The sequence below is a fragment of the Triplophysa rosa genome, linkage group LG19 (genome assembly GCF_024868665.1).
Source record: "Triplophysa rosa linkage group LG19, Trosa_1v2, whole genome shotgun sequence".
Classification (NCBI taxonomy): domain Eukaryota; kingdom Metazoa; phylum Chordata; class Actinopteri; order Cypriniformes; family Nemacheilidae; genus Triplophysa; species Triplophysa rosa.
In genome coordinates, this window is record NC_079908.1 from 11,769,411 (window position 1) to 11,792,214 (window position 22,804).

At 40.3% G+C, this 22,804-nt stretch overlaps 1 protein-coding gene across 9 annotated transcripts in view; it reads left to right on the top strand.

Moving 5' to 3' along the window:
• igsf9bb (immunoglobulin superfamily, member 9Bb) overlaps nucleotides 1-22,804 on the top strand; it is a 120,629-nt gene that overhangs the window by 77,960 nt on the left and 19,865 nt on the right. For 7 of the 9 annotated variants that reach the window (XR_008964931.1, XR_008964932.1, XM_057360399.1 and 4 more), the window contains exons 5-17: nucleotides 1,829-1,946; nucleotides 6,352-6,493; nucleotides 8,118-8,263; nucleotides 10,714-10,856; nucleotides 11,813-11,953; nucleotides 13,252-13,368; nucleotides 13,545-13,695; nucleotides 13,954-14,077; nucleotides 18,251-18,426; nucleotides 18,581-18,807; nucleotides 19,542-19,626; nucleotides 20,880-21,041; nucleotides 21,497-21,542. Coding sequence is in view for 7 of the 9 variants with exons in the window: in XM_057360399.1 (XP_057216382.1) it covers nucleotides 1,829-1,946; nucleotides 6,352-6,493; nucleotides 8,118-8,263; nucleotides 10,714-10,856; nucleotides 11,813-11,953; nucleotides 13,252-13,368; nucleotides 13,545-13,695; nucleotides 13,954-14,077; nucleotides 18,251-18,426; nucleotides 18,581-18,807; nucleotides 19,542-19,626; nucleotides 20,880-21,041; nucleotides 21,497-21,542 (1,778 nt within the window). In the remaining 2 variants the exon portion in view is untranslated. The remainder of the gene's footprint in view (nucleotides 1-1,828; nucleotides 1,947-6,351; nucleotides 6,494-8,117; nucleotides 8,264-10,713; nucleotides 10,857-11,812; nucleotides 11,954-13,251; nucleotides 13,369-13,544; nucleotides 13,696-13,953; nucleotides 14,078-18,250; nucleotides 18,427-18,580; nucleotides 18,808-19,541; nucleotides 19,627-20,879; nucleotides 21,042-21,496; nucleotides 21,543-22,804) is intronic. The other 2 variants (XM_057360395.1, XM_057360397.1) reach the window with 1 other exon arrangement.

Sequence of the window (22,804 nt, forward strand, 5' to 3'; positions counted from 1 at the left end):
CCGTTTTTAATGTAAACACGCGCTAGACAGACGGGTTTCAACGTTCGCGCGCGTCTCTCGCATCTGCACTGCAGTGGTTCGTGCTGCCAGCAGCACTTTTGGAGCGTGCAGCGTGCAGCTGATCAGCAGCTGAGCTGACTGTACCACAAGTACAGTATAGCAATTGCAAGTTATTTTAAATACATTCACAGGAAAAACTCTTCAAAACTGATCATCTGTCTCTTACTTATGTGCAATGTAAGCATAAAACATGATGTGTTTATGTAGTTTTAACTGTTTCTCTGATGGCTATGAGGGTTCAGTTAGTGGAGGAAGAAGGATTGACATTGTGATATAATCGCCACATCTGCTAACACGAGCAGTCGAGCACTATGCAAAAGCATATAGCGAAAAGAGCCACAACTCTTTACTAAAAGCTGTGCCTGTTAAGAAAACAAAGCATATATTTTGCGCAATTACTGCCTGTCAGTTGAGTTTGCCACAAAACATTTTGCCGTATTTACATATTGTTTATTACTGCATAATATAATTCATTAAAATAGAAGTTTAATTTGTTTCATAAAGTACAAGTTGATTTTATAATGACTGCATTTTTTGTGTTTTAAAGGACTCATAAAATGAGCACTTTCAACAAGTTGGTATGATTTATTAGGGTCTTCATGAAATGGCTGGAACATATTTTGCTTAAAAACACTCAATGGCTGTGTAAACAAAACCCTTTTTGCCTCGTCAAAAACAGCTATGCTCACAGCAACCCGTTTTGGTGCATGTCTCTTTAACTGATAATGAGTTACTGCGCACCCCACCCCCCTTCCGTCTGGCGTGTCAACACAACACACGTGTAGTACTGCCATGGCAATGGTTTCCTTATTTATTATGTTTTAGGGCCACACACACCACATGTTACACATAACAGGATCATATTTCAGGGGGGGTAATATTGGAGCAGGATCTGTTTAGTCCACCTGCCAGGATTCTACCCCCTTCAAACATATGCATGGATGCACATAATAGTCAAAAACAATTAATACATCTTGCATGGAAGAAAATATCTGTAATAGATGTAGTTCAACTATCATAATACCTGAAATGTTACAGAATCTGTGCACAGCCTATTCCATCCAATATAAGATAAATCCAGAACATATTAAACATAACTACTTTGCCATTGGTAAAATGGAAATAATGCTTGTGTGGGTGTAGAGAGAGAGATACAGAGAGAGAGAGAGATCCACACTGATCTATAAGTCTCTGTTGGAGCAACCTGGTTTGTTTGATCTCTCCTACGCAGTCGTTGACTCAGTGTCTCCAGTTCACAACGCTTTCAGTGCTCTTTCTGTTTGTTCTTTGATGGAGACAGTTTGTTTTTGTTTTTTATTCTTTATGAGTTACGAGATTGTAAAGGTGACCCATCTTAAGGTACATGTGTGTAAAGATGCTGTGGGTGCTCCAGAACATGCATGTCTCCTTGGACTTCATGCAAAGTTGTATTTTACATATATATAATAATCTGTATTTATTTTTTATATTTTTTTATTCTGTGTTAGTGTTATTTGTATGCACCATGGGTCTGAGAGTAACGCAATTTCAATCCTCTATATGTATACTGTACATGTGGCAGAATTGACAATAAAGCAGGTTTTGACTTTGATGTTCTCCAGCATATAAATCTGCATTTGTGTGTGTTTCCGTGATAAAGAAAAAAAAAGAAAAAGAGTTCAACTGTAACAGAGGTAAAACACAAGTCTAAACAAGCTGTCACTTTCTTCACATTAATGCAACTGTCAATGCGTGCCTCCGTAGCTGACGGTGTGACCTCTCTCCTCAGGTGAGCGATGGCAGCCTGACACTCTTTTCTATCAACCGTGAAGACAGGGGAGCCTACACATGCCGAGCCTACAGCGAGCAGGGAGAGGCCGTCCATACCACACGCTTACTCGTCCAAGGTAACGTCCAAGTTTGCCGTCCAATCTCATGGTATTGGTAGCCTATATCTCTCTGCGTGTCAGAGCTGTGCCGTGTGTGTTTGCATAGTGTGTGTGTATAATCATGCTCACAGAACCGCATGTTGCATGGCACCCATGCTGCAGAGCTGCAGAGATAATTAGACTCCATATGTTGGCTGTCTGGTACAGTATAAAGCAGTAATGGGCTGACTGTAAGAGAGACTTCTCACTGTAGTGCTGCCAGAGAGGCTTTTTACTGTCGAGATCACCAATCTGTCCTCTGTCTCCTGCTGTTGGCATGGCTTTTAACCATAGTAACTAAAATTATACCTACTATTTCAATTGTGATATGCACTCAGCGATTACTTTTTTATATATGACAGAATTTTGTATTTTTGGGTGAACTGTCCCTTTTGCGTTCATTCCTGTTGTTGACACTTGCAGCGAAACATATAAATCTCTTTTCCCTTGATGAATAGGTGTGTTGCTTTTCTTATTGTGAATAAAGTGGCTTATCAGCATTGCTGACTGTTTATGGCTCTATTCCTACAGTAGTACATAAACTGTGTCTGCTGGAGGTCTACAGCAACTGCTGCCTTTACTCTAACCCTCTGTAATAGAGCATTTACCTTTCCGGCTCGCATAGAGAATACATACACACAAGATATTCTTTGTGCCATAGAGAATAAATATAATACAAATATAAAGAATAAAGATATTGGCAAGTTCCCAGAGTGCTACAGAAGTTTGTTATGCTGGTTGCAATGAATCATTGAAATGTATTCTGAGTTTTGTTTGAGGAAGTTAATTAAATGAAGATGATCAGAAATGATCAGTAAGGGGACTCAGATGGCATATGTCTGGAAAAAGGGCATCTAATTTGCCTGCAAAGGAGCTTCACAACCGGAGGGGATGATGAAATGAGACAGTGTCTGAAAGAACAGTTTCATTCATTGTCTTTATGTAACACAGGAGCCGTCTAGACATGTTTTAGCCTAGATTTGTCATGAAATGTGAGGAGAACCCAATTGCAGGCAGCGGGGATTAAGGGGTTAAAAAAAGACTTTATTTAAACAATAAACACAAAACAAAGACCCACAATGGGGTAAAAACAGGAACAAGGATAATAACGAGCATGGGAGAACCAGGAAAGCACAGGATACATCAAGACATGGAACGCGACCAACGACACCATATACAATGACCGAGCAACAAGACAATGAAACATGAGGGCATTTTAAAGGGAAGACAAACGAAGGGTAATCAATGAGGGCAGGTGTGAAACATTAGACACGGCAGGGAAGCAATACATGAAACGAGAGGGGCGGGGCCAATGACAAGACACGAGAAAGCACATGGAATGTCAAAAAGGTAAACACCCCATGGCTTCTCACACTAAACATAAGGCTTTGCCACGACTCCATGACAAGATAAAGCAGAGTCGTGACAGAAGCCCCCCCTTTAATGAGCACCTCCAGGTGCTCACCAAGGGGCAGACTAATGAGACAAGACCTACTGGGTGACAGACAAAACAAGGCAATATAACGAAAACAAAATCAAGGGCAAACATGACAGAACAACAACAGGACTAGGGTGGGACATCAAAAATAATAAACATGGGAGGGGGGGTGGGGACAGACAAGGGTTCATGGGAGGAACAGTCTTAGTCCCTGATTGATTGATTGGGACAAGGATGGGTGCCGGCTGGAAGGCCGGCTGGACAGGGCTGGAATGCCGGCTGCTGCACCGGCTGGAACGCAGGACTGGGCGCCGGCTGCACCGGACTGGACGCCGGCTGCACCGGGCTGGGCACGATACTGGACACTGGACTGGACGCCAGCTGGATCACCGGCTGGGCCTCTGGCTGGATCACCGGCTGGGATGCCGGCTGCACCGGACTGGACGCCAGCTGCACCGGACTGGACGCCGGCTGCATCGGACTGGACGCCGGCTGCATCGGACTGGATGCCGGCTGCACCGGACTGGACGCCGGTTGCACCGGACTGGATGCCGGTTGCACCGGCTTGGATGCTCCTCCATGACTCCTCTCCCTCCTTCTTCGCACCACCGGGTTGCCAACTTTGGCGGAACCGTGGGGACCAGAGGGAGTTCTGCGTTGGAGGAGACAGCAGACGTCGTCCCCGAATCTCTCCTCCCCCACTTGCCACGGGCGCCGCCAGGAGGACCGGGAGCTGTGGGGCTCGAGCCAGAGGGTACAGAGTCCCCCCGGGTAACGGCAGCCAGGACGAGGTCTTCCGGTACACTCAACCACGGGGCGGAAGTTCCAACTGGGACCTCACCCCCGGGAGCATCCCGGTTGACCACGTACCTGACCATATCCGCAAACCCTAGGAAACCCAGCAGCCTCTTCTCTGACGGCGTGAGGTGCCGAGTGAGGAAGCAGTTAAAAATCACTTTTAACTCTGCCTCACTAAACAAAAATCACTTTTAACTCTGCCTCACTAAACTCGGTTTCTCCTAAACTCCTCCGCCACCGCCGAGAATGCTCTGGCGAACTCCCGGTTCCCGTAACTCCCCTGACGGAACCCAAGCAGCAAGTGGGCTTGGCGAGACGTAGGGACGACGCTGCATTGTCCATGTTTGCTGCCTGCTGGGTTCGGTTGGGGTCGGTCATTCTGTCATGTAACAGGTGGAACCCAATTGCAGGCAGCGGGGATTAAGGGGTTAACGAAAAGGGTTTATTTAAATACAAGAAACACAAAACAAAGACCCACGATGGGGTATAACTGCACATACAGGATAATAACCAGGATGAGACTAACTGACACTAAACTGAACTAAACAACACTTGACATAAACTAAACTTAAACACTTACTAAGACTTGACAGGAGCTTCGACCAACAGGAACAAGGTAGACACGAGAAACACAGGAATCACGACGAGGACATGCAAGCAGCATGCTCACAGCACAAGAACAACGCACAAGGTACAGGGTACAGTGACCGACACAGGACAATGAAACATGAGGGCATTATATAGGAAAGACAAACAAAGGATTATAGACGAGGGCAGGTGGGGAACATTAGACACGGCAGGGAAGCAATACAGGAAACGAGAGGGGCGGGGCCAATGACGAGACACCGGAGAGAAGGAGTATATGGAAAGCCAAAACTGCTTCTCTCCACATATAACATGGGATCCTGCCGTGATTCTGCCACAAGATCAAGAAAGACATGACAAGATGAAGCAGAATCACGACAAGATTCAGAGGAAGCTCTCAAGTCTTGGTGTGAAACCTCAGAGTGAGAGCAGAGAGCATTCCTTCTTTATTAGCCTAATAATATTTTGCATGATATACTGTATACATTTAGATTAATGTTTTTTTTTTAAATCTGTTTAGATAATAATTTTTGTAGTTCTACTAAATATTAATATAATAAAATGGGTAGAACAATATAACAAAATATGTGAATTTTACCTTTGTATTATATTAGCGAATGTTTTTCACAAGAGATGTCTGTTTCAAACATGAACATTAACATAAAGTTACTTCCCTGGTGGCAGCTATATTAAGTGGTAGTTAAGTGTCATCATTTATTCACCCTAATGTCATTTCAAACCAGTATGACTTCATTTCTTCCACAAAACACAAAAGAAGATATTTTGAAGAATGTTGTTAACTGGCCCCCCCATTCACTTGCAGTGGTTTTGTGTTTATACTGCACAATAAAAGTGAATGGGTGCCGGCGCTGTTTTCGGTTAACAACATTCTTCAAAATATCTTCTTTTATGTTCTGCGGAAGAAAGTCATACAGGTTCAAGATGAAAATGACAGAACTTTCATTTTTGGGTAAACTGACACTTTAACACATTTAAATTGGTGTAGATACAGATGTATTCTTGCTGGTCCTCTCTAACTTTTCATACAAATAGAGGTGTCGCACAATAAAAATGACCAGATAAAGGTAATTTTATTCAGAAACCTTTCATACTTTTGTGTCATTCACGTTCATCTAAACTTTAAGTGAGCCTGGCCTCAAGTCTCTGATGTCATGGGTCTTCTTTGAGTTTAATTCCTACAATATTCACATTTGTTAAGTAGTTTTATTCTTGTACACCAGTTTGTACACCAGAGTAAATGAGGTATTGACCGGATAGGCCTACATATTGTCACTTGAATTGTACCTTGACACAATTTATTCTCGTGCCTAACAGCAGTTGATATCAAAGGAACAAATGACAAAATATACATTTTTATTAGTAGCATTAGAATAAAAATGCTTGTTATTGTGAGCAATTATATCCCATATTAAATACTTCTCCAGTCCAGCCTTGTCGTTTTTTTTAACCTTGAAGGGGGCCAACAGCACTATACACACCAACAGATTGTGACACATCCTGATATGTAACGCTGATTTATATGGTGTCTCTTTTCTATTTCAGGACCCCCATTTATTGTCTCACCTCCAGAGAACATAACCGTAAACATTTCCCAGGATGCATTCTTCACCTGTCAGGCTGAGGCGTATCCTGGCAACCTAACGTACACCTGGTTCTGGGAGGAAGATAACGTCTTCTTCAAGAAGTAAAGTTATGATGGGGTTCATTACTGTACCATACTGTACGCCCACTGTCTGAGTCCTGTGTCCTTGTGGAGTTTATCACAGTCCATGTAATTTCTTCATCACCATTTTGGCATCAGTGAGTTTGCCATCGGGATTGTGATAATGTTTGGAATTGGTCAGAAATGTTGTAAATCCTGCACTTCAAAGGGCAACCTGTCAATGAACATTTGCTTTTATGTTTTTTTATGCATTCAGCCTTTGCCATTGTAGAGTTTCAGTGTTGCGGGTTGAAATGTATTGCATGAAAGATACAATTAGATTTTGTGAAATTGAACATTTCAAAGGAATTTTTTGCCATGTAGATTTATTGGGAGAGTTTGCATTGTGCGCATGTGTCATAACATCTGTTACACACACAACTCAGAACTTGTTTGTTTCAAATAATCAAATAATATATATGTATATCAGTTGCTCTTTTCTATTCACACTTACAGTATATGAAATATAAAACAGGGGTGTTGCAATAAATTCTGTGTTACATAATAATGGCTGTATCTAAATACACAAAAATACTTTAATAAAATATGAGCAATATGTATTTTAAGTTTTACATAATGTAAAATATATTTAAATATAAACAGTATAAACACATTAATTGCGATTAATCGATTTGACAGCACTAGTTTAAAGCATCAATCTTTGCTAAAATCTGTAATAATAAGCACACAAAAACACACCTGTAGTTTGAATAGCAAAGGATAGAAAATGAATTCTCACCATCATAAACAATAAAATGTTTCTTAATTTCTCACCGCACTTTGATACATAGGGGCTGCTCTGACCTCTCAAGCTTACTATTGTCCCTCTCAGGTTCTCATGGACTCCTCTTTATCTCCTCTCCCCATGATGAGAATATCTAGTGGCATGCCGCTTGTGTCATCATATGCTCGGCTAGCACTGATTATAAGTAGCAGTGCCGTAAGCCATCCAAGACTCCCTCATGCGTGGCCTGCATAGTGCAGAAAAAGGATATTATGTTTTTTTCTTTCTAATGGAGGCTCTGTGCAGCAGGACAGGAGGAGAAACCGGCAGGAATACAGGCCACGTAGGCATTTAGTCTGGAGCATCTTTTTCCTTCTGATCTCTGGACACTCCATCTGTTCTTGTTGAAACAGAACAGTAATTCACTTTTTATTTAAAGCCAGAAAAGAAAGACTTATTCAGTGTGTATGCATAGATGATAAGAGACATGCTTGACCCGAAAATGAAATTTCCTTTATTATTTCAGACCCATGCTGTTTTTCTGCAGAACACAAATACAGCTACGAGAATTCATAATGATTCCAGACGTTGGACCACTAGACCAAAAACACAACAAAACTTGTCCAGAGGCTATTTTACATGCAGATCAAGCTTTAAGTCATTATTCGACCCATCCTGTTATTTTCAGTGGGAAGTTTGCTCTGTTCATCACACAAAGCTGTCGTGTGACTTTAAAGATTTAGAAAGTTGGAAAGTTTATTGTGTCCTGTGAAACTAATGCTTTAACCTATCTAAAACTAGAGTAGATCACCCTTAATGATGTCATTTCAACACAGTCTCTCTTTTTCTCTCTTCTGTCAATCTTTGTTTTTCTCTATCCAGTGACCTGAAGCGCAGAGTGAGTATTCTAATCGATGGTTCGCTCATCATCTCCCAGGTGAAGCCTGAGGATGCTGGGAGATACACCTGCAGCCCCAGTAACAGTCTCGGCCGCCCACCCTCTGCATCAGCATACCTGACAGTGCATTGTGAGTCAGACCACTGAGAAATCTGCTGCTACAACACCAGATCACCCTCCTCTATTCCTTTCATCTGAATTATCCTAAATATATGCTGCCCCCAAAAATCAGAATTTGTCTGCACTGTACCTGCGCACATGCTAAAATAAACTGCAATGTGTAGGCAAGAAACTCAAATTGTCTTTTCATCTGCGAGATACTGCCGATGACACAGTGGGGATGCAAGATCTAACACCACTATGGTTCTATTTTGCATCCCTCAAATTTATTTCAAGTTTTCAGTACATATTTTAAAGATGAGGTGACGCGCAGTTTCTGCCAATCTCATATTAATCTTGAGTACCTCTACAGTTGTATTGCATACTTTGTATCTTCGAAGAGTATTTAGTTTGATCAAATTTATAAAAGACATATACAGCTGTACGATTTATTCTGGAAAAAGACGAGCTCCTGGAGGCGTGCAGGGGGGGACAGTGTGAAGAAGTCAGAATGCATGAAATAGCATGTTACCTCCGCTTTAAAGCTGCAATTGCCTCTCTATCGCCATCTCTGTTTGAAACATACAATTGCAGGTTACTTTACATGATCTTAACATTTGTTGAAAAACAGCTGACATTTCCCACAAAATCTGACCTGACACCTCAAATTATAAATCGACATAAAGTAAGGTAAGCAGACAGTTTTTAACAATGATTGTTCATGCGTTTTATTGCATTTTATTAGATTTCACATTTAAAATTAACAAAATTATTTTATTTAAATTTGAATCAACACAGTAACATAAATTTGAGAATTTATTAGTATTCGGTATGTCACACTTTTTCTTTAAGGACATCATGCAATAATGCTGGCATGGACTCTTCGGATACACCCAATGATTCATGTTTTCCCAGCAGTTTTTTTAACATGCATGTTCTGTTTTGTAAAGTAATCCATGACGTAATGTGGACGAGCTCTGCAATCTGAACTGAATCTTGATATAAGTATCTTAACCTTCACCAACCAAGCCTTTTCATTCCTGATTCAGACTCTATTCTTCAGATTCTATTTTTAAAACCATCCGCAGTTTCGCTGCAGTTAGGGAGCACCTATTCTGAATTAAATACACGTGTAACAGATTTTTTTGCAAGGCGATCTTTTGTAATAGATGAGCGGTTGACATCAGTCTCCCGGCGAATTGTCTACACATGGACATGGTCATATTAGCTACAACAGCAGCTTTTGGGCAGACTGGAACTTTCAATTTGCAGTCGGACAATTGGAATGGCCTTCTATCCCTGGAGTCTGGTGTAGAATTGAAACAGTGACCTTGAGTCAGTAAGCTAGAAGATCACTCAGTCACGGCTCACGTCCATCACGCCGGTAGACTCACGCGAAGATGCGTGAAATGGCTGTTCAAGACCTTCTAAAACATTGCTAAAAAATCCATAACTATATTCAGACGTGTTGTATTTAGTGTTTGGGAAATGAGCGCCACTGAGGCTTTGGTATCCTAGGCAACAGACATTTTAAATTCCCTCGCTGGGAGATAGGAGATCAGCCCGTGTTGTCTGACTGCACGGGAGAAGCGGCGGATATGAATTACATCATAGCTAAATTTCTAGACGGGAGAAACTGCAGGATTTTACACCTCCCCACCTGCTGTTCTTTCGAACACACGAGCAGCACTTCGTCTGGCCAACTAATGGGCAGCGAGCGGAGACGCAGAGAAAGTGTATTTGACAGTAAGCGAGGAAAAAAGGAGGGGCGATGTAAAGAGATGACATCATCCTGTGTGGAAACCCTCTTCTCTGCAGTGACGTCACCTACAGACGTTTTCACAGCTCGTTTGCGTGGGCACCGGCGCCCCCTTTAGACACCTCACGGTACTGCAGGTCTGCTCCTCACCCTGTGTCCTTATTTTCTCATCTTCCCCCTCCATTTCTATGTATCTGCTTTTGTCTTGTTTTTTAGCTGGCCAGTCACATCCCACGACTCCACGTTCTTTGTCGTTTCTATTTTCTTTATTCTATATATCACAGCTACACACTTCTCCGCTGCTCCCCCTCTGTCATCATCTCCTGCATCGGCTCCACTTCAGCTAAAAATAGATGCCGGCACTTTGCTGAGCGTTAAGATGGGGCTGTGGATTTCTTCATAGTGTTCGTTACGGAGCGGCGCTTTCCCCTTCACTAACTGCTTCCTTGCCCGGCTACGCTTGACTGGTGTCTTCTGTAATGAAAGACAGTGATTTATGAGTCACAAGCAACTGTATCTCTTTTACAGAATTATTGATACTTGTTATTTCAGTTTGGATGTGGTTTATATAATAGGCAGAGGAAAAAATAGAGCAAAGTTTTTGGAGGTCATTCGTTTGGTTAATTTATCTGTCTGTCTGGGATATACGCTATAAAACAAAGCTCATTATGCCTACTGTAGCATCTAGTTTTTTGTGTTTATGTTCTGGTTGTGTCCCGTAGACCCTGCCCGCGTGGTAAACATGCCGCCCGTTATCTACGTGGCCATCGGACTGCCGGGGTACATCCGCTGCCCGGTGGATGCCAACCCGCCTGTCACTTCAGTGAAGTGGAAAAAAGACGGCCTGCCTCTGCGGATAGAGAAGGTGAGTCCCGTTGAACCGTGATCTCGGTGGGACTTACTGTATGTCTTTACAGGTGTCTACTGTAAGACCGTCCTCAGAAATATACAAACGGCTTTCAAAGATCGTTCCCAGCTGTGTGCGGTTGGTTTACCATATTTGCATTGATCTTTGTGCTGTCACACAGACAGATAAAGAGATCACTGGCTCATCTTGAACCAAAGCCAAATGAGGACTAACTTTATTACAGGTCTCTCTGAAATACTTGTCAGTTGTGATTGGTCAGTTGTGACATTAAATGGTCAGGTTTGTTTGTATAATGGCCACTGGATTGTATTTTGTTTGTCTAGTTGGTAGGCTGATTGCTTTCTGTGTTGTAATGACCTGTTTTTCTTCAATCTAATTTTGCAAGTAAGAAAATTAAATATTTCAAAGTCAATTAAATTCTTCTGTGTATATTTTTGTTTGGTAGAAATCCCATTCTATACATTGAGATCTTGGGGTTACTTAACCAAGAAATAGGATATCACATTCATTCTCAAACCCTGCTCAGTTTAATAGGCTTTCAAGCATAGTGACCAGAAAAAATTAGGTTTCTTATGTTACATCCCAAGTGGTGGGAGAGTAAATTCACTCCATTCACTCTGTTCTGCTTGTAGCGTCTTCAATGAACTCATTTTACTGAATGACCATAACATTACACAATATCAAAGTGATTTTCTTTAGTGTGATCATTGGACTTCAGAGACTATACCGGGTGTGATTTCATTTTTTTACAGAAATGTACATTTACCTTTATGCATTTGGCAGACATCCAAAGCTATTTCCAGTGCATTTAGACTATTGTTTTATCAATATGTGTGTTCCCTAGGGATGGAGGACATGACCTTTTCATTACTAATGCAATTCTCTACCAACTGAACTACAGGAACACCGGAGTATGGCCTGGTTGAAATGTAATTGAAGTATTTGTGTTGCAGTACCCTGGTTGGAGCCAAATGGAAGATGGGAGCATTCGAGTGTCAGAGGTGACAGAGGACTCTCTCGGCACCTACACCTGTGTGCCTTACAATAGCCTCGGTACCATGGGACAGTCCCCTCCCGCCCCTCTGGTGCTAAAGGTAAACAGAACTTTACATTCAAGAAAGTTCAATACAAACTATTTGGTTTGTCACTGCATTATAGATGTTTACAGTTTGCTAAAAAAAAAAGGCCCCCATGTCATTCCAAACCTGTATGACTTACTTTTATCTGCAGAACACAAAAGAAGATATTTTTATTAGTACAGTGGTAGCCAAACAACATTGGACCCCATTGACTTCCATTGTATGGACACAAGACATTTCTCAATATCTTCTTTTGTGAAGAAAGAGCCATATACAAATTTTGAATGACATGAAGGTGACTATAAATGATGACTTAATTTTTATTTTTGGATGAATGCATTTTCTATGGATTTTAGTGACCTTATAAAAGTAATAAAGTGCTCCACAAGTACAAGTAGAATGTTATAAAATTTGTTTATATGCAAAATTACAATTATGCATGAATTACTTGCTTCCATTTGTGTGTATAGACGGTTTCATCGGACACACACGCCTGGCCCGAAGTTAAACTCTGTGTTAAAAGTTTGTGTTTGGTTATAATAAAACATTATTTTATATACAATTTCTAGGGCTGCACGATAATTTATCGCGATACCACCAAATCCTATTGTAATCAAGCTGGCTGCGATATGCAATGTGTCGATATTTTTTTAATGCGTAGCTTGTCCGTGAAGCACATCTCTGGGATCAGTAGGAAATGCTGCTCGATCTAAAAGCAGTGCGAGTTTGAGTCGCTTATAATGTGCATTTGAAAAAGCAACACCCGTCAAACATGATCATTATAAATATACTTTATTATCATAAAAATACCTGATGAGGCTTGAGTAACAGTGATAAAAAGATTTCCTAGATTCTAGAAGGTGTCATGGTCTTCTTCTGCAGTGCGTATTTGGAGTTTCCGCACGAGAGCGCCCTCTGGCTTTCGGATGCAGCAGCATTTCTTCACTCAAAAGCTGTGCATAAATCACGTGATATTTATCATCGGTTTATCGCGACAACCCTAATATTTACTAATATTTTATTAGTATATTAATTGTATTAAATTAAATGAAAACTACTCAACAGTTATTGATTGTTTGTGGAGGTCTACCGGAAATTAAGTTTGGGCCACATAGCGTTTGTTTATGTTGTTGCCGCTGAAACAGTCTAAATCAAACAACAAGCTTGAAAGTTCATGCCTCACACAAGTTGTATATATTACATATACAGTATTATCTGACAATGAGCTTTACAATTTTACACATGAAAGAACTACTAAAACACAATGGCAGCTCTTCAATACACACATTGTATGTATGCATAACATTGGATAGGACCCACCTAAATTTATGGTGGTTCCTGGAGGGGAGTACAGGCAGGAGGCTGGACGAGAGCTGGTCATCCCCTGTGAGGCAGAAGGAGACCCATTTCCCAACATTACATGGAGAAAGGTGAGACACGCTATATAGTTTTCTAAAACCATCTCAAAATAGTTTAAGTAACAGGCTGAATTTGAAGTGGATATCTATGAGCGTGAGTTAAGGCTGAAATTGGATGAACTATGAGTTTGATGTCATTGTCAACTCAACCCTGCACTAGTTAGAGCTGTGTTATTTTATTGGTGAAGGTAGGGAAGCCCAGCAGAAGCAAGCACAACGTCCTATCGAGAGGCAGCTTACAGTTCAAATCCCTCAGCAAGGAGGACCATGGGGAGTGGGAGTGTGTCGCCTCCAACGTCGCCACGAGCATCACTGCCAGCACGCACCTCCTAGTAATCGGTACGAGGGGTTGATGTTTTTTTTTTTTTTTGCTGGATCTCAGTGGTCTTGAACTTCATCTGTCAGCATAGATGCAGCATCTTGCAAAAACACAATTTTCTTATTCCATCTTTGTTTGTGAATGTGTTTATAAAAACAAATTAATCTCTGAATGTTCTGTTCGCAACGCTTTAGGCCTGACGTAAAATATTGCAGACAGCCCATTGTAGATTTTGTGGATGTGTTTGCATTCTGATACAAACTGCCTTCCCCCTACAGGCACAAGCCCACACGCCCCCACCAATGTCCGTGTTTCGGCCTCGGCGACCTCGGCCAACGTCTCGTGGGTTCCCGGTTACGACGGCGGCTTTGAGCAGACATTCTCAGTCTGGTACGGCCATGTGTGAGTCATCCCAGCATGCTTTGCTTCTGCTTCTATTCCTGTTCTCGACCTGAGCTCTGCTGCTGCTGTAGGGCTGCTACATCTGGGGTCAGGGGTGGGTCTGGTCGGTGCAAAAACATCCCCCCTAGCGATGAGATGATCTGCAAGGCCCAGCCAATCTGTGACCTGAGTCAGACACTTTTTCAATAGTAGGGCAAATAAAACTTTAAACGGATAGTTGTGGATGGAATATCATTGTCTGGATTCGTATAATACAAATAATAGTTTTCAGCTGAATCTGTTTACTGGATATATCTTTTGAATGACTTTATCCTGCAGGGATGTTATGAATAAAGGTGATTATTCCGTAACTAGTCTAAATTCAAGGTTTTCGGATCAAGTTCTTCTCTAAGCAGTGAGCTTGCAAGCTGGCCATGTTACGTTAAGTTTGCTCATAACAATAAAATTGAAATGGAATGATCAGGTGGTTAAATCCCTCTGTGGAGTCATTATGAAGCGTGCTGCATATAAAGTACCTCATTAAGATGAGAAGACAATTTTGGTGTCGGTCATAATTGGACTGCTTTTTAAACACAGCACACAAGAAAACAATAACATAATGTGATTTAGAAGGAACACTGTGTGCTTGAGCCTTGTGTGCCATCCTTATAGATTCTTTAGAGTTGGTAAATTATATCCTAACACATGTATATTTAAATTAATGGCAGAAGATGTGTTACTGAGAATAAAATCATAACACGTTTCTACACAAGGATGTTTATGACTTTATGGATTTTATTATAAGATCAATTTGGGGCGGTTTCCTGGACAGGGATTAGTTTAAGCCAGGACCAGGCCTTAGTTAAATTGGGATATTTAAGTTGTTTTAAAAACATACCTTACAAAAAACATTACTGGTGTGCATCTTGAGACAAAACAATGGCAATGATCTTTTTTAAGATATGTCAGTGTAAATTGTTGTCGATCAAGTTAATCTGGGACTAGTTTTAAGCCCTGTCCAGGAAACCGCCCCCAACATTTTAATGTTAACTTTACAGTAAAAGTGAACACTGTAAAAAAATTCAGTCATCTCCAACTCAAAGTTTTCTATTGACTTATTGCATCAAATGTTTTTAGTTGCTTAAAAAAGTTATAAAAGAGTGATACATATTTGAAACCTCTGATGAGCCAATTGTAACATTTAGATGTTACCAATCAAATTTAGTGATTTTTTTCTTTTACAGTGAATGTGTGTATCTTGTATCTTACATCCTGTAATTGGTCATCAATTCTTTTTGGCTTTCTCGAGTTCATTTTAAATGTCCCTCCGGTGAGACACTACTTTTTAAAAGTACAAAAATTACATATAGTCTCTCAAATATTATGTCAAAAAGCTGCATGGATAACCATTATAAAAGCAATTTGCAAAATGCTGTTCAAAGTTTTATGAAGAACCGCAGGATTTTTTCTGGCCTAGTTTATCGAAATCCAGTGAAAATGTTTGGCATGTGTTGAATCGTTCAGTTGTTTTTGCAGATTTTGCAGCTCTGAGAATTAAAACCTAGAAAACCAGGGAAAACAAAAAAAAGAGATTCAAAAGTAATGTAGGAATACTCCATCCATAAGATACTCCATCCAATCAGTAAAGCAGGGCCTTCTTCTGTCCACATACTAATACACGTGTCACTATAGACATATGAAAACTGTTATTAATGTAAAGACTTTGTCTTGTGCCTCCCTCAGTGATAAACAGTATTTGGTATTCAAACCGTACACAGCGATCGCAATTTCAAGTAAGTATTCACTGCATTAATAAGTTTGCATTAAACTTTTGGGAGGACAACAGCCACAGTTTAAAAGGTCAAAGGGCGCTCCAGAGGTGGTTTGTGAATGACTTGATCCATAACAGCGAAATGTTGCTTCTGTCTAAATTAGCAGCACATCGAGTGGCTTACTGTATCTCCTCTGCCTCTCTCTCATCCCATGCCGGCGCTTCTGCATATCTGTGACCCCGCTGCCTTTCCAGCGCTGTTTTGTGCGATATTCACCCGGAATATCAACATTCTATAGCTCTCTGTGCTCCTGCTTCTATAGAATGACACATGCTGTGTAGTAATCTTTGTTTGATGTTTGTTTCAGTGAGTTTTAGTAAGAATATCTCAACTGTTTTCTTCAAAGCTCATTTGAATTGGATGAGAAGCTCATTGCTAGCAAAACCATGATTTTGAACCATGAAAATGATTTGAGTTTAGAAGTTAGTTTTAAAGCTTTTTTCTGCAACGTCACACCAGGTAACAGATAGTAGCAGATGTAGCGTGAATAGGTTTAGGACTCCCGGGAGACACATTTGAGGCATTTTCGATCTATACATAGCCGTGAAATGTAGTTTGAGAGTTGAGAGACACATGGCTGTGATATGGAGAAAAAAGAGGAGGATTGTGTAGAGATGATACAGGATGGGAGGGAGAAGCAAAGGTTAGAAGGTTTTATCTGTACATTGCTTTGAGGCTATTTTCACTCCACAAACTAAAGTGCCCAATTAGATTTTTTTCCTAAAAACATTCAAGTTTTGTCTTCCACACAGTTAAAATTACATCTTCTTTTGTGTAAAATGCAGAACACAAAACGAAGATATTTTGAAGAACATTGGTAATCAAACAACAGTGGGGCCCCATTGACTTCCATTGTATGGACACAAAACCACTACATGTACATTTCTCAAAATATCTTCTTTTTTGTTCCACAGTAGAAAGAGACACACGCAGGTTTTGAATGACACGAGGGTGAATAAATGATGACAGAATCTTTATTTTTGGGTGAACTATCCCTTTAATTGGGTCAGTCAATGCTTTAAGTTATTTCTTTTCACTCTTATCCGCCTTCTTAATGTCAATAAATTCAAGCATGTAAGTATGCCTAATATCATATTGCATTGACACAAAAATTCTCATTTTCCACAGACTCCGTGAGAGCATCAACACAGTAGGTGGTGCGTCCAGGCTGCATTCCATCACAGCCTATATTGAGCCCTAATCCGAGTCCTTAACTAATGCTGCAACCCACACCAAACACACACATGAGTATCACTTCTGAACATCATGGTTCTAAATAAGGCCAGATGCCCCCGGGAGGATAAAAAAAGTTAATCCTCTCACCTTAAGGCTACAACTTCTTCAGCGTTCAGCTCTAACTTCTCACCCGGCCTGATGTGTCCACCACAGGTGGCCGAATGTCCAAAAGCCTTTTCCAAGAGCTGACTAAAGAGCTGTCATTTAAAGCGTCGGGCAGTGTGACTCATGCCTTAAAGGTTGCGTATGAATGGCCTTTAAAGGTGACCCATGTGAGATTAAACAACAGCTCTCGTCAGCACCATTGACGTAGATACAGTACGTGCCGTGTTCCTGCTACTTCCTGTGCATTGTAGGAGAGGTGCTGGACGACTGCTGAGTTTCTGTTAATAACACATATCTCCATAGCCTGTGAACTCTCATCCTGTATGGACAGGAAGGAAGTGATCAATTATATTTATAACGGAATAGTATGACTCACACATTGAAGTGGATGTTTAGTGAATTGGCTCATAGTCTATAACAGAGGGTTTGAGCTCTAAAGGTTCCGGACGATAGTTACATTAAAGTCATTTACTCAACCTCTTGTCATTTCAAACCTGTATGGCTTTTTTTCTGCAGAACACAAAAGAAGATATTTTGAAGAATGTTGGTAACTGAACCCCAGTGGTACCCATTGACTTGCATTGGTTTTGTGTCTATACGATTGAAGTGATTGGATACTGCCGTTGTTCGGTTACCATCATTCTTCAAAATATCTTCTGTGTTCTGCAGAAGAAAGAAAGTGATACAAGTTTGAGTAAATGATGAGCAAATTTTCATTTTTGGGTGAACTGTCCCTTTAAGAAATAACTAGATAAAAGTTTCAGATGGCGTATGAGGCACACCGTATCTGATAAGATATTTTGGTAGGGATTGGCAGTCAAAAACACAGTTTTTGTGCATTCTTCACAACAGTTCTATATTATTGGATATCACCAAGCGCTCACTCTGAGCAAACAAGCTTTCTTTCTTCAGCTAGCTGCAGGTAGCGCTCGCATCAGCATCGTGAGCGACACCGTAATCATTATATCGCGTGTGCGCGATGCTGAGCTCTTTCCGTCTGTGCATGTGACTCCTCCCGCAGGGTGAAGAGGGAACAGTTAGGACCGCATGATTGGCTGTCCACGACTGTGCCCAGCGGACAGCACTGGCTTGCGGTGCAAGGCCTGGAGCCCGAGACGGCCTACCAATTCAGCGTCCTGGCCCAGAACAAGCTGGGGACGGGACCCTTCAGCGAGGTCGTCACTGTGAACACACTAGGTTGGCAACCAATCACATCCATTATACAATTCGTTCAACAGTAGAGTGTCCTTCAGTGATATCATCTATGTGTGAACATGACCTCAGCACTGATGCAAGTGCCTCTGAAAGACTGGATGACTTTTATTATGGTGCTCTGTTTTATTTCCTGCAGTATTTCCTATAAGTACTCCAGAACCACCGGTGCTGCTTACCCCACCACGGTGCCTCACAGCCAACCGGACACAGCAGGGAGTCCTACTCACATGGATCCCTCCAGCCAATCACACGTCACCAATTGATCATTACATCATGGAGTTCCGCCTCGGGGAGAGGTGGGATGTTCTTGATGATGCAATCCCTGCTGGAGAGACAGAGCTTTTGGCTAGGGACCTGGTTCAGGTAAGCCTGTGGCTAAAAAGAGGCGGACAGATTATTTGAAAGTGTAGAGTTCATGCAGAGGAAAACAGTGCAGTCAGTTGTTTATATTGTTTTAATATGTAATAAAAGTATTATTCATAAATATGTTATCTCCTTCGGCAAAGACACGAAAACGTGACGACATCTTTGTCCTGTTGCATTTCAAAACCTCACCACTAGCTGCCGCTAAATTTTAAACATTGAACCTTTAAGCATAATTCTAATGAAATTAAGGTTTTGTAGATTTGTTTAGTTTAAGTAAATTCATTTTGTTTAGGAAGGTTACCTGGTAAACAAGACAAAAATGTATTTTGCTGTGTATGTAGCATTTACAGCTTGGATAAATTGTGGCAATTATTTGTCAATTATATTTTCATTGAATTTGCCGAAGTGTAAATTTCATGGAAAATGGCAAAAGTGGAAAATTTCCCTCAAGGTTTTCTTGAGCAATGATAGGTTATGCAGATTTGTTTCGTTACGACATGTGTGACTAAGCTGGAGGATACATTTTTACAAAAAGCTTATTTTTTGGATGTTTGGATCTTGTTTGCTAATACAATCCGTTGATTTGTTACTCCTTAAGGGAGGCCCCATAATACATCTGTTTTCTCAGGAATACAAATTTAACTTGTTTTATTATTGATTTTCTATTGACTCCAGGTCATTTAAGCACATAAAGGAAATGTGCTTTACATTTATATTGCATTATTTTACAGGAGGCCTGGTATGAGTTCAGAGTCATGGCAGTTATGGAAGACCTCATCAGCGAGGCCAGTAATGTAGTTGGAGTCTCCAGCACAGGTCTGTGGTCACACTGAATTTGTTGCTCTACTGTGAAATATATTGCACGTAATATAATATACAGTACTATCACATGTTCTCTTCAATGTGTAGGTGAAATAGGTTGACTCTGGATTAGTGATAGTTTGAAAGGACTCTGCTGCCATCTGCTGATGTTAAAGTGATAGTTCACCCAGAAATGAAAATCTGTCTTCATTTACTGGCACTCTTGTCATTTCAAACCTGTATGATTTCCTTTATTATGCAGAACACAGAAACTATATTTTGAAGAAGGTTGTTAACCGGCACCCATTCACTTGCATTGGTTTTGTGTCCATACAATCGAAGTGAATGGGCGCCACTGCTGTTCGAATACCAACTTTAACAAAATTGACAGAATTTTCATTTTGGGGTAAACTATCACTTTATTGTGAACATCACCTGTTTTTTACTAAAGGAATGAACATTGTTTGTTTGGGAAAACATACATTGTTTGGGAAATAAAAAGATGAATTGTCCAGGATAGATTGTGTTCTGTTCTGTCTTATGTTAAGTCTGAATACAGCCACTGCACTGTACAATACCGTTATCTCTTTATTTTGTTTCATCAAATGTTTTTTATTGTAAAGGAAGTCATTCACTGTTAGATAACATTACAGATTCAAGAATGAATACTAACAAAAGGCCATGAGCTGTGTGCAACATGTGTACCAACAGTAGCACTATATGTAATTGCAAAGATTGGCTGTTTTCAAAAGGTTTCCTCAACACTGTTCCTGTTGATCAGGTAAACACAGTTAAAATCTGTCATAATTTATTCACCCTCATGTCATTTAGCTTGTATGTGACTCTTTCATCTATGGAACACAAAATAAGATATTTGAGAAATGTCTCAGTGGGTTTGTGTCCATACATTGGAAGTCGAAAGAGAATCATAGGGTTGAAATGACATGCGTGTTGAGAAATTTCACTGTTCTCTTACCACTCTCTATTGACTGACAAACAGCCCTACGATTTGCTAATCCACCAAATAAATAGTTTATAGTCTGCAGTCAACATTCAGTCAAAATAAACATGATGCTGTTATTTAACGCTTCCTTTTCATTTCTCAAAGCACTGTTACTTGGAATCTCCATTTTTGAATATCTTTGTGAACCAAGATTGGCTTTTTTGCAAATGAGTCATTCAGAATCAGCCGTGTAGTTCAGTGTTTAGCCCGCACAAGAGCTTTTGTGTGCATGCATGCTGATGGAATGCCTGGTTGTGTTTTTCAGACTATTTTCCCCCTCCTGAGGTGCCAGAAGAGGGGCTGGCGCGGCCAGTGGTGGCAGGCATTGTAGCCACCATCTGTTTCCTGGCAGCAGCAATCCTCTTTAGCACACTAGCGGTCTGCTTCGTCAACAAACAGAGACGACGCAAACTGAAGAGGAGACGAGGTCAGCATAGACCACACTATCCTCCAGTATCTCAATCTGGTAACACTTTAGTATAAGGACCAATTCTCACTATTAACTAGTTGCTTATTAACATGCCTATTATTAGCATATTGGCTGTTTATAAGCACCTATAAAGCACATATTCTGCACGACCATATTCTACATCCCTAATCCTACCCAATACCTAAACCTAACAACTACCTTACTAACTATTAATAAGCAACAAATTAAGAGTTAACTAAGCAAAAGTTGTAGTTAATAGTTTACTAAAACCGAGAACTGGACCTTAAAATAAAGTGTGAATCTCAATCTCAATACACTTTCTTTTTATAGCAATCAAGAACTGGGTTTGTTTGAATGATATTAGTCATTGAGTATGAAATGAGAATTTTATGCATTTGCTGCATTTCCTGTAATCACTTTTATTCTTTCTTTGTGTTTTTATTTTTTGACAGATCCCCCTCTGTCTATAACACATTGTAGAAAAAGCGTGGAGACTCCGTAAGTAAATCTCTTTCTCCTCAGTTCATTTAGTAGGGCTGTGCAGATATTTGTAATCGATTTTCAGTTTCTATTTTGGCTTCCAACAATTATAAAAAAAAATAATAATCAAGGTAAAACAATTATTGTGACACTTTTCATATTGCAAGGATTGTTATTAAGTTGAATCCAGTGTTAAATTGACAATTATTTATTAATTTATCTGACTTGGTTTCCAATCAGTCAATGAGTAATCGTGGTGATCTCAACATTGGGCAAAATAATCGTGGTTATCATTTTTGTCATAATCGAGCAGCCCTGCTACATAAATGAAGGCATCTGACAGACCTTTTTTCAGAATGCGCAATAAGGTGATAGGACAGTATTTTATGGACGTAGAGTGATTGTGAAGTGGACGAACAAAGACAAACATTTTATTGACGCTTTCAAAATCATTTATTGTCATGTGTACAAGTTTTGTGTACAAATACTTTCTTGAATGCTTCTCCAGATTATAGACAGGACATAAACAACACTTTTGGTTACACAGAATAAACATTAGAAAAAAATACAAAAAAGTAATAATAGATAGACAATCAAGTGACAGCATTAAAGTTACACTCTTCGAAATAAATGTGCTAAATGATGCCATAGTAGAACCATTTTTGGCTGCAGGTTCCATACGAAACCTTTAACATCCACCGAACTTTTCTGTTTCACAAACATCTTTGTAGTATACCTGTACATGTAGTGGATTCTTTAGACTATAAAAATGGTTAGTCTTTTAAAGGTGGTATGTGTGATATTTAGAGGTATATTTGGACAGAAATGCAATATAATATACATGTGTTCAGAGGTGTATAAAGACCTTACATAATGAAGCGTTGTGTTTTTATTACCTTAGATTGAGCTATTTCTATCTACATACACCATGGGTCCCCTTGCATGGAATTGGCCATGTTGTTTCTACAGCGCCCTAAACGGGCAAACTGCTCTACAGAGCGCGTTTCATAAATACATTATCTCTTTTGGCAAAGAAACGAAAACGACACCATCGTAGTCTTGTGTCAGCCACCATAGTGCTTTGAAAGGGAGGGGGGAGCTGTGGAGTGAGCCGTTGGCTGCAATTCACAACCTAACCACTAGATGCCACTTAAATTTCCATATAGCTTCTTTAACTGAGTGGTTCTTCTGCTGAACCAATAGAGGTTCCTCTATGGTATCTCTGCAAAGAACATTTTTTAGCACCTTTATCTTTAAAAGTGAACAAGTTTTTAAAGTGA